Source organism: Xiphophorus hellerii, chromosome 5 (genome assembly GCF_003331165.1).
Source record: "Xiphophorus hellerii strain 12219 chromosome 5, Xiphophorus_hellerii-4.1, whole genome shotgun sequence".
Taxonomy (NCBI): Eukaryota; Metazoa; Chordata; class Actinopteri; order Cyprinodontiformes; family Poeciliidae; genus Xiphophorus; species Xiphophorus hellerii.
Window position 1 is genome coordinate 28,857,156 of NC_045676.1, and position 12,036 is coordinate 28,869,191.

The 12,036-nt window shown below is 40.0% G+C and overlaps 1 protein-coding gene across 1 annotated transcript; it reads left to right on the forward strand.

Annotated features, from left to right (window-relative positions):
* LOC116720162 (E3 ubiquitin/ISG15 ligase TRIM25-like) lies at nt 1-10,618 on the forward strand. Its single transcript, XM_032563275.1, has 9 exons — nt 1-722; nt 1,938-2,033; nt 3,678-3,758; nt 4,800-4,952; nt 6,256-6,415; nt 6,541-6,579; nt 7,464-7,535; nt 7,646-7,723; nt 9,435-10,618. The coding sequence occupies exons 1-9, from the start codon at nt 126-128 to the stop codon at nt 9,992-9,994; spliced, it is 1,836 nt and encodes a 611-aa protein (XP_032419166.1). The 5' UTR covers nt 1-125; the 3' UTR covers nt 9,995-10,618.
* The last annotated feature ends 1,418 nt before the right edge of the window (nt 10,619-12,036 follow it).

Consider the following 12,036-nt stretch of genomic DNA (forward strand, 5'->3'; position numbering starts at 1 on the left):
ATTGCGGAAGGAGTTCTCTCCTTCACAACAACACTTCTGGAGTCAGGAAAAGTTTCTTTCAGGAGGAACACCGTCGACTGGCAGCTCAGAAGTCACCCGCCTACGGAGGAGCGCTCTCCCCAGAAATGGCTCAGACTAACATCTCAGTGACAGAGGGCCAGTTCAGGTGTCCCATCTGCCTGGACATCCTCAGAGACCCGGCGTCCATCCCTTGCGGACACACCTACTGCATGGTGTGCATCCGCAACTACTGGGACCAGGCAGACTCGGGCCAGTTCAGTTGCCCACAGTGCCGGGACATCTTCAGCCCTCGACCGGTGCTCCGGAGAAACACGGTGCTTGCCGAGGTCGTCGACAAACTGGTATTGAGCGAGACGGTCCACGAGCCGGAACTGTACCTGGGCGAAGCCGGCGAGGTGCCGTGTGACTTCTGTCCGACAGAGAGCAAGCTGAGGGCGGGCAAGTCGTGCCTGGTCTGCCTGGCGTCCTTCTGTGACCTCCACGTCCTGCCGCACCGCGAGGTCGGACCTCTGCGGCGGCACAAGCTGGTGGACGCGGTGGAGCGGCTGGCGGAGAAGCTGTGCGCCCAGCACCGCCTCGGTCTGGAGCCCGTGGGGAGCGGCTCCGAGGCGGAGGCCGAGTGGAGCGGCGACTGCCTCCTGTGCCAGGCTGACCGGGAGGACGAGGAGCGCAGGGCGGACACGCTGAAAGCCAGGAGACAGGTACCCGGTTAGACGGGATGTGGGACAGGGGCGGTCAAAGAAAGCTTTGTGCGGGTGGAGTTTTATTCTGGTGGGTTTACGGTGGAGCAAATAAAGTGGATGATATAGTTACAGTAGTGTAATCAAAATAAACGTTCATGGTTTCAAGTACGAAAAATGATCTAAAACCAAATTCAAACACTAAAAGATAACAAAGTCATTGTTTTTATGATGAGATAATTGCCCTGTACCTCCGTGCTTCGTCTTGTATCGTTTTTTCCATCACAACTCTCCATTTATTAGCCTAAATTCAATGTACAATAAGATAACTTAAAAATCATAAATTGTCAAATTTAGCAGATTTTGAGCGTAAATATAAATAGATGTGCTGTTAAGAATAATACATTAACCTGTTATAGCCCATTTAATGTGGATCATATAGTTTACGACTGATACTTAAATGCACCATCCTGGTCTAGGTGTCTTCTGCAGGATTATAAACTGGCCCTAAAAATCCACATACTGGAGGCTATAACAGAAAAGGAGAAACAAATGCTGGATTATTAAACTCTAGTCCTTTTATGAGCTTAAAAATGAAACATTTTCCCCCATTTTTTATCTCATTATCTTAAAAGCAGAGCTGCTGCATTGAATGTCCACCACTTGCAGATTTATTTCCACACTGTAAAATGGCTGATTTCAACCAGGCCCACCTTTGTTAGGTCTTTTGGTGTTCACACTTACTTCAACAGTCAGAAGCTCACCAAGCTAAATATCTGAGAGGTAAACAGGGCAAACCTCCTTTAAAAAGCTGCAGCAAAGTGCTAAACCTGTCGTAATAGGTGTAATTTTAGATATTTTATGGGGGAACAAATGTAGGGATGTCCTAATTTAGTCCTTGGCAGAAGTTGCATTGTTACAGAAAATGTTAAAAAGTATTCTCTTCTGTTTTTTGTTTTTTTTTGTTTACTTTAATTATAGGAATCTCAGTCTTGTTAAATTTGACCTCCAAACATATGTTTGTTTTTTCCCATGTGATTGTAATTTAGTTTGACATTTCCTTAAGGGCCAAGCTTCAAATAACTTCAGTTTAGCTCAGATGATGGCCTTTCGCAAAATCTGAATTATTGTGTCTAAATGCGTTTGAGGTTCTAAGTCAGTTGTCAAGAACTTCCATATTTGCACTGGTGTCTTGCTGATATCAGCCACCTCTTGGTTTGTTCGGTGATCTTTCAGCTCCAGCTCCAGGAATCCCAGAGGACGGTTCAGGGAAGGATACGGACCGGAGAGAGGGACCTGGAAGAGCTCCAGCAGAGCTTGGAGTCCCAGAAGGTAACAAAACCATCGCACACACAAACACACACACACACACACACACACAGTGCCCTTATTCGTCGTTAATCCAGTGTTTCTATGAACCAATGTTCTGGTTTCAATGTTCTTTGCCATTCCGTCAATGGCGAAGAGTTTCCAAGAACTTACTAATTATTTATGTCAAGCCGAAGTCCCAAGAGGTCAAAATGTGTTTGTTTGCGCTTGAAGCATCATCCGTCTAAGTGGAAGTTCTGAGAAATCAGCCGGCATGAGTGGAATGAACCTGGAAAAAATTACCTGTTGTCATCCAACACCTTCGGTTTTCTCTCAAGTGGGGAACTGTTTGTGGAAACACCTCCGTTTTCTGGGAGACGACCGAGCATCAGCGAAGCAATCTGTTACTTCAGCTCCGTGCGCGAGATTTGAAAACGTTTTTTCATTTAGTACGTCATCTTTCGTTGGTTTTCTTTGGAATAAGCATGTTAGCTGTAGCTATCAGCTTTTAAATCGGCCCTGAGTCCCTTAATCCTGTGATTGGTCGAAACTTACATGTGAAATCGATCTTATCTTAACAACAGTCACCCCGCTGCTGCCAACTTCACAGTTGTGAAATTTAACTTGTTGCTAAATTTAGCAACTTTTCAGACAAAATAAATCAATATCAGGTAAAATCAGAATCGGCAGGTCAGGTTGTTGTTTTTTTTTAAGATTGGTGCACATGTAGAGTTTGGTCTTTTTTATATTTTTATTTCATTTCTGAACAGCTCAAAACAGAACAGACAAAACAAATATGAGGCGCAGCTCAATGTAGATCTACAAAGTTGTTTTAACCAATATATTTTATTTGTATTTATGATTTTTAATGATGCCACTTGACAAAATGTAAAGTTTGTTGTTGGATTTCACAGCTGTTGATGTGTTTATGATTCTGTTGTTTTGTTTTTTTTTGTTTTCATAATGTAAAGCACGTTGAACTGCCGTGTTGATGAAATATTCTGTACAAAAAAATTTGATTGAAACTTGATTGACTGATCAACAAATATTTATTGGAGAGCATTTGCTGTAAACTTTATGACTTTAAATGTCGAAATTAGGATTTTGTTTCTGTTTGGGTCCCAAGGTTTTGCCCAATTTAATGTAAATTCAGGATTTTTAAATACCTACCTCAGAATTTCCTGTTTTAGGATGCTGTAACATTTTTATAAGACGCATAATTTTGGCGTTATTTGAATATTTTCTCTCACTGACTGTAGTGAAACCTATTTTTGTTTTGTTATCTAGTTAGCTATCTAGCTGAATGACAAGCCGCATTAAAGGGCTACATGGCTGAGCAGACACATAAAGCCTGCACTCCGACATCTCACACACTCAGACATCCTGTTTCAATTTAATTACTGTATCATGTTTCAGTGCAAAACAAATTTATGTCCTTTATTCTGAGCAACTCGGTCTTTTGAGAAACGCCTTCCCTCAACCTCCTACTGACTTTTATTCCTCCCTAAAACAACAAACTTTTGTTTTTTTTTATTAACTCATTGAAAAACTATATATTTTATGCTTTTATTTGTGTCATCTCTTAAAATCTGGATTATGTGGCTTTATTTTATCCTTTCACTACACACAATCTCTCATGAGTCTTTTTTCTTCTTTTTTTTTTTTTAGGTTTTGTCCTCCGCCGTTCTAGAGGAGAGTGATGCTCTGTTCGCTGAGATCACTCACCGCCTGGAGAAAACTAAAGCTGAGGTGAAACGTAGCACTTAAAAGTTCTGGGTTTGTTATGGCACTGCAGAATTACCCAACACTAGAACTCGGGGTGTCCAGACCCGGTATTAATATCGGAAATCGGTTTGATATCAGCCAAAAGACGAGTATCGGATTATATCGGCAAGCATCTAAAATCTCCATTAGAAGCTCTCTACCCCAGCATTTAGTCTGTCTCAGCATTTAGTCCGCTCCAACATTTAGTCTTCCCCCAGCATTTAGTCCGCACCAGCATTTAATTCTGTTTGAGTAGCATGCACAACAAAATAATGTATCAGGGTGTCCATGCACCGTTAAAATGTCATAAATTAAGGCCTTAAAACATCTTAAACTTATTTTTTTTAATGCAAGTATATTGACCTTAAATACATTTATCATAGGTCTTACATTTTGTTGTGGCAGAAGTATCTAACATGGTAAATTTGCTGTAGTTTTTTTTTTCCCCACAAGAACTTTCTGTCAGGTTAAAGTTTGGGTTGCCTGCGCACAAATCTTCATTCTATGTTCTGTGACTGGTGGCGGTTCAGGCTACCAATAACTAGCTACCAATACACCCTTGATAGCTAGCTAGCTAGCGGTTTTTACGCCCATCGTGAGCTAATGCAAACTCATCCCCAATTTATTGTCTTTTGTACATTTTTGTCGCAACACAGTTCTTATATTGAATTCAGAATGGTCTTAAAAAGTCTTATATTTGCGTGGGTGATTTCTGTGGAAACTCCTGTATGACTCATGCTGTTATCGTATCGGGTCAGTATCGCTATCAGCCGATTCTCAAGGCTGCAATATCGGTATTGGAAGGAATGACAGCGCTCTAAACACAAACGTATCCGTTTATCTTAGATAAAAGTTGAGGAAAAAAGTTTCTTTAAATAAATTAAAAACAGGAATTTTAATTTGCTTAAATGCATTCAATGATCTGAAACAGCTACAGATACAAGGCAGTTCCTGAATATAATTTTTGAAACACTCTGTATTTTACGTCCTGGCACTTGTGGTGGATTTTCCGAATCTGTGTTTTAGGTGGGAGCGTTGCTGGAGGCGAAGGGCCGAGCGGCGGTCGGCAGACTGGAGCGAGACATCGCGCTTCTGGAGACGGACCTGGAGGAGCTGAGGAGGAGAGACGAGGAGATCGGCCAGCTGCTGCGAACCGAAGACAACGTCCGGCTGACACAGGTGACGGGGCAAAAGAGGGAGGAGTCACCGATATCAAAACTGAAAAAAAGAAAAAAAATCAAAGCCTCAGTTTTAGGAAATTAGTATTTTTCTTTGACGAGACAGAAGAAATCTGAGCTGCTGCTATCTGATCTGGATTGCGGTTTATGGGTTTAGTCCAGAGAAATAATAGGAGCCGCCTGCCGAGTAGACGGTTTCTGGAAACGGGTGACGGCAGCATCATCCATGTCCTTTTACTAGGAAATGAAGGGAGACACTGGGAGAAACAAAACACTCTTTGGAAGTGGAAAAAAATATATTTGAGCAATAAAAATAAATAAACAAGCTTAAAATCAATAGAAACAAGATTCTAGATATTGAAAAACATTCATTTCTTAAGTATTACTAGTACACATTTTTAATTGTTTAAACTGAAATAAAACATTATTTTTTATTTTACTATACTTGATATATTTGTAGACTTTTAACGTGCAATTTGTTTTTTATTTGTTACTATTTATCTATGTATCAAACTTTTTTACAGAGTTTTTACAGGTGTTGAAATTCTTGAAGATGCTTGAATCTCATGGGAAAGTATTTTATTCCTGTATAATTTCTTCGAAAGTGCTTGATATTCAAACTACACAGTTTTACAATAACGTATGATCTAATGTTTGATTAACAGCCTAAATTTGGAATGTGTTATTTATAGTTGATACATTTTTTTTTTCTCACTCTTTATAGTCAAATCAGACCAAACTTTTCTAGTTCTGTCAGGTAGAATCACTAAAATTATTTCTATTTGATAAATGCCAGAAAACGTAATATTATTTTAGAGATTTTGTTTTCTAACTCTTTCATGTCGGTCAGGTGCATAAGGTGTAAGAAAGACATGTCAAAGCATAACATTTTGTTATATTTTACTATATTTTGTCCCTACTATAGAATGCATAATGCAACATATTATTTTATTTTATATTAACAGTAATAAATTATATCATATAATAGTGAATGGAAAGTGTCTTCTTTAGCTCATTTGCCTTTGAAAACTCACCTTGAAAGCTCTCGAGTTTTACTGAGTGAAAACCGTATAAACCCCGCTTTTGGCAAATATTGAAAACGCAGTTTATTTTTTACCGAAGATGAGCATGTCATTAGGGACCCCGCAGGAAATGAACTGTGCTTGAAAGATTCTTTTTCTCCAGCAGAGACGCTCAGACATTAGGAGGAACGGATGAGAGGAATAAATGAGTCAGCGAGGTTTTCCCGAGGGAGGGCAAAGTGCGTAATTTTCCGCTCGTTTGTCTTTGCGTTTCCACCTCAGGCGGCCGCGCTGCTCTGCATCCCCGTCGCCGCCGATCGGCCCCCCGGGACCTTCAGCCTGGCCCCGGAGGCCTTCAGCGACGCCAGGAGAGCGCTGAGCCACCTCCGCAGCTGCATCGAGGACGTCTGCAGGGAGGAGGTCGACAGGATTGGCCGTGTGGGTATGGAGGAATCACCCGCAGTGCCAAATATAGCATTTACGCCAAGAAAGCAACCCGCCGGCCTTTTCCTGACCTCTGACCCAGCTGGCTCATTCTCTCTGTCCAACGTGTTGTTTTTCTTCCAGGTCATGAGAACTGCGTCCCCGCTAGAGAGCTTGTAAACGGTAAGCTTAAGTAACGCGATCCTCGGATGCACCCGCACACTCCACCGTGTCCTGCCCTCTGTGGGAGAGTCGTGTCTGAGGTTTTTACATGACATTTAACGCTGCAGCCCTTAATTAATAATGATAAAAAGACAACATGCAGGGCCGGATGTTCAAGGATGCAGGGCCCCTGGGCTGGGTCCGTTTTTGGTGCCCAATCCTCTAAAGAATTTCTTTTTTTATTTTTTACCAATGGAAATTACAATACACCAGAGGTCGGTATAGAGAAGCCAAAAATGTTACTAAAGTAAGAGTAGCACCACTTCAATGTAGTTTTATTCAAGTATTTGGTAAAATGTCCACTCAAGTACTGAGAAACTGATCAAATTATTAATAGTTTGTTTAAAAATGACATAATCAGATGGCTCAAATATATAAAGCTAAGTGGACCATATAAGAATGTAACATTCCTCTCTGTTTTGGTCCTTATCATCATTTTTATGGACCAAAATGGCAATAGTTCATAAAAAAAATAAATACCAAAATCAGCTAAAAGAAGATTTTTCCAAATCCGTTTCTTTCAATATAAAACTTGTGAAACTTTAACAAAAACTGCAGGTGTGTGTCAGAGTCTGGAGAATTTTTGGTTAAAACATGTTTGTTGTTCATTCAGTGGGTAGAGAATCCAGAAATTTTACTCAAGTAAGAGTAAAGATACTTCATAATAATAAGTAAAAGAATAAGTAAAAGTATAGCAATGTGATGTAGGCCACAAATTGTATTCATTTGCCAAAAAATTGGCCTCACCAATTTGAGTTGGCCAACATGAACGTTGTGTGAAGTTAGTTGATATTTTTGATTTTTTTTTTTTTAATAAATGCTTTCATCTTTGCCGTGTTGGGAAGGTGGCCAGAGTTACCGACTGGGGAACTCCAAACCTCAGCGATCCCAATCCGTGGGGCAACAAAACAGCAGGGGTATGTGGAAGATTGTAGATGTGTAATTCTTTCCGAGATAAAAAATTCCTTTACAAACATTTTTTATTACATTCCTCTCTGTTTTGTTTTTTTATAATCAACTTTTACAGCCGTTCCAGTTTCGTTTCCTCTGTCCATATTGTGCCTGCAACCACCTGATCAGAGGATGAGGGCGGCTTTACTCAGATGTAAGGACTTTATTTGAATAAAGGGAATAAACTTGGTTCATGCTCACACTCATACAGGAAAATTGGGATACAATTCAATAGTCGATTGTTTTTGTCTGACGTTTGAGAGGAAAGTGGGTGCGTGCAAAAGGAAATCCTCATCAGGAAATTAAACGGAACCATTCCCCGCCTCTCTCCTCTCCATCTTTCCATCTCTTCCCTCTCTCCGTTTGTTCTTTTATTTACCACACAATGAGAATCTTGGTATGGAAATCAGAAAGCCCTCGTCTGGCCTGCCTTCAATAATGAATGACAATCATGATGTATTTATGACATCCTGGTTCATCATTAAGACCGGTGCTGCTACCTGTTCCAGCTGACAACATGTCAATGTAGCGGCACCTTGTCAGGCTTTAATAATTCACGCGTAGGAGGGTGAAGGCAGAGCGAGCCTTTTGTCCCGTCAGTGTCAAAACCACCTGAAATACTGGACGACTTTTCACATCTTGGCCTGGCACCGTCCTCTACAGAGCAGGAACAATGGAGTAAGCTGGGGGAGGGGCGAGAACGCAGTGAAGAGCCAACACACACTGTTGTTATTTTCTAAATATTTTCTGAGTAAAAAACTGAAAAGTGTGGCATGCTTTTTTAAATTTAGTCTGCCAGATACAGTGCATTAGTTGGTACATTTCACAGCTTTTTGGGGGGCATCGCTATACAAGCTTTGCTCATGTAGAGACTGAAATTTATCTTTGCAAAAATAGCTACTTTAGTTTTCAATTGGCACAAAACAACAAATAGAATTATGTGCAAATGTGTTGGATCTGTCTCATAAATTCTGTTTACAATATTTCTTCTATTCACTTCATATTTGACAAAAAAAAATGCAGACATTTTTTCTTTGTCTGCATTTTGAATTTTAGCAGAAAATGAATTTGAACCTTTTCTGTTAAAGTTCAAATTCATCAATTAACCAAATTTGTGCTAAATAGTTTCAGCCAATAAATCCTGACCAGCTTCTGTTGTTTTCAAATGTAAAAGTTTAAATTAAGACTTGAATGCCTTTTTTTTTTTTTTTTTAGATTAGAGGAAAAACATTTACATTCCTCTAATCTGCTCAGAACTAATTTTTATCTTGGTGCTTTAGCACTTTTTGCTAACTTTGAAAACATTTAGCACACTTAGCTTCTCCTACATTAATTTTTCTGGATAAATTCCCAAACCTAATGAATTTGACTGTTTTGTAAACTTCAGTTAGTTTTGTTTTTAGCTAGCGGTGCCAAAGTCATGCACAGACAGACACTAGGTGGTGCTGGAGCACAGTCTACTCTTTTTCCTCTGGACCAAAAAAACTGCCTGTCTGAAATGTTTTTTTGTTTTTTAACAGTGGCTAGTATGTGGCCTCTGTTCCATACTAGCCACTTCTAGTATGGAACAATTTCTGGATTTTAAAGTCTATATTACCCCACATTTCCATAACTGAGCCTGACATGACTGCCTGTAATAAATCTCTCAATGCTAAGTTTCCATCTGCCGCATTAGCTCATCTTTCTCCACCTTTTTTACACAACATTCTTCTTTCAACTATCAGCTTTAGGCATAAAGAACAATGCATCTGACTCTGACGGGGACAGAGACATTGTTCTTTTATCAGTTCACTGCTGCCCCTCAAAATGTCTGTACCGTTCGCCGTATTTAACCGTTAACTCACTTTTCTCTCTGCTGCCCTCAGTTTCATGTCGTCTCTCTTTGGACGCCATCACGGCCCACCCCACTCTGGTTCTCCTGGAGGAGCCCCAGGGCGCCCATTGTGGCGAGAACACCCAGCCCTATCCGCCTCACCCACATCGCTTTGATTCAGTGACTCAGGTCCTGTGCAGAGAGGGCCAGTTTGGCGCCGCCAGCTACTGGGAGGTGGAGTGGCGGGGAAGAGGATGGGTCGACATTGGGGTCACGTCGCTATCAATCGGACGCAAAGGCGGCGGAAGGCCCTGCCTGCTCGGCCGTAACGAGAACTCCTGGCGGCTGCGGTGCACGCATGCAGGCTACTCGGCGTGGCACGACAACCGCAAGACCACGGTGGCCGCCCCGTCCTGCTCGCGGATCGGGGTTCTGCTGGAGCGACAGAAAGGGACCTTGTCTTTCTACAGCATTTCGGACACGGTGGTGCTCCTCCACACCTTTCAGTGCCAGTTCCCCCAACCGCTGTACCCTGCTTTCCGCTTGGACCTGGACTCCACCCTGCTCATCTGCCCACACCCGGGAGCTAATGCTAATGCTAGCATGATCTAAAGGTCATTATGTAGCAGTGACGATCTGCCGCTCAAAAACCGGAAGGAAATGTGGCCAAACTAAATTATTTTTAAATGCCTGTTTCTGATTTTAACATTTAAAATCAGAAGCCTGCTCGGAAGAATCTTCTTAAATATATTTAAAATATATTTTAAAAATATATCTAAAAATATATTTAAAAATATATATTTTATACATATAGTTAACATATTATTTTATATTTAAATATATCTTTAAAATCAGAAACATCATTATTGTTTTTATGTAAATTGCAGCCAAAGATTTGTAACTGCTGTTAGCCAGTGGTAGATGTTAGCGGAGATAGTTGAGAGCAAAGGAAAGACTTGAGGAGAGAATTTAACAATTAAAAGACAAAGAAAAGGGCTATAATCCCATTTTAGACTAAATGGTAGCGATATGACATGTGGCATTCTTTTTACAGTATGTGAAAGCGGTAGTGACAAAAAATAGCTACATGAGGGAACAACCCGAGTTTACCAAAGAGGAAGAGAAACACAATGACTAACAGCATTTCCTCCAAAGAATGTAAATAACCTGTTTTTCTTTCTGCCGTGTACAGTTGAATTTTAAATAAAGTAAACAGGTTGGTGTGGAAAACATGAACGCTGTGTCAGATTTTTTTTTTTATGTTAACCACTAAAACATGCTGTTTCAGATTTACTGTGCAGTTGGAAACAAATAATAAAAGTGCATTTCATCAAGCTAGAAGCTAACGACAGACATGTTAAATTTAACTTCCCTAAATGTCTGTACAAGAGTTTTGTACATGTATTACAAATAAATACTTGTAATTTGGTAATTTAATTAAGTGCATCAATGGAATATCTTGGAACGAAGGAATGAAGAAAGAAAAGAAGCGAGACATACTGATCACAAAACGAATCAGAAAATGTGGGTATGCTTTTACATTGCACAGAAAATATGATTTTGATTATTTCAATATTTCTTAAGCAAATATGGCCAATGGTCTTATTACAAATCTGAAAAGGTCTAAACATGAACACACTAAGCTGCTGGTTCATCAGTTCATTGTGCAGTGTGTCTATTGACACAACACTCTTCTTTCAACTATCAGCTACAGGGATAAAGAACAATGACTCTGTCTCTGATGGGGACAGAGACATTATTCTTTCATCAGTTCAGTCCAATTTCTGTGTGATAGCTACTGGTGCTGCAGCACATACCACCGTAGGATAAAGTCTTAGACTTCGTATAAATCTTCTGAAATGAGTACATCCTTTATGGAGAAATGTTAGACATCCCTTTCACATATCTTAAGACAGGCTTTGGCCTATTTCTGCTCATCATAAAAACCTCAACCGGTACAAAGTCATCTCCTTTGTTTTGACTACATTTAAAGAAAATTGACTGTTACAACATCAGGTGACAAACAAACCACTAGAGTTTAATGAGAAACTGTCTGGTTTTGTTATCCAATAACCCTTATCAGGCGCCTGCCAAAATGCATACTGAAGCACTAAGGAAGAGTAAGAGCAGCAAAGCATGTGACATAGTGGTTAGTTATACATTTTTATAGTGCTTGCTTGAACAGCTGCTGTAACGTTATGCAAAATGTTGCAGTTGACTTGTTTTCAATGAAATTGTGAAAGAAAATTAGGACCACTGCAGAAAAAAATAATTCTGACTTTAATAGTTATTGAATCACATAGTAGTTCAAGTAGTTCATAGTAGTTCAAGAAATATAACAACGTTACTTGAAATGCACAAAGTAAGCACATTTGTATGAGGCATATTATGCTTTTTAATCCTGCTGTTTAGTTTTGTAATTTCTGCCAGTTGATGCGGTAGTTTGATTTGCTGGTACTGTTTGAGGTTATTTTTATTTTATTTTGTTCATCCAAGTAGTACTCTGATTGGATTATGGCACGAATGGCTTCCCATAAATAGGCACAAAACGTAATCAAATGGTGTTTGTTGCAGAACCTAGATCCAAAACCACCAACAGTTCAATTTTTGTGAAGGAGAGTAGACAAAATAAAATAACAGCATATGTTGTTTTT

Coding starts and splice junctions, on each gene's coding strand:
- LOC116720162 (XM_032563275.1), top strand. CDS start 126: ATGGCTCAGACTAACATCTCAGTGACAGAGGGCCAGTTCAGGTGTCCC. Junction 6,580..7,463: donor CGCTAGAGAGCTTGTAAACG/GTAAGCTTAAGT, acceptor CGTGTTGGGAAG/GTGGCCAGAGTTACCGACTG. Junction 7,724..9,434: donor GAGGGCGGCTTTACTCAGAT/GTAAGGACTTTA, acceptor TGCTGCCCTCAG/TTTCATGTCGTCTCTCTTTG.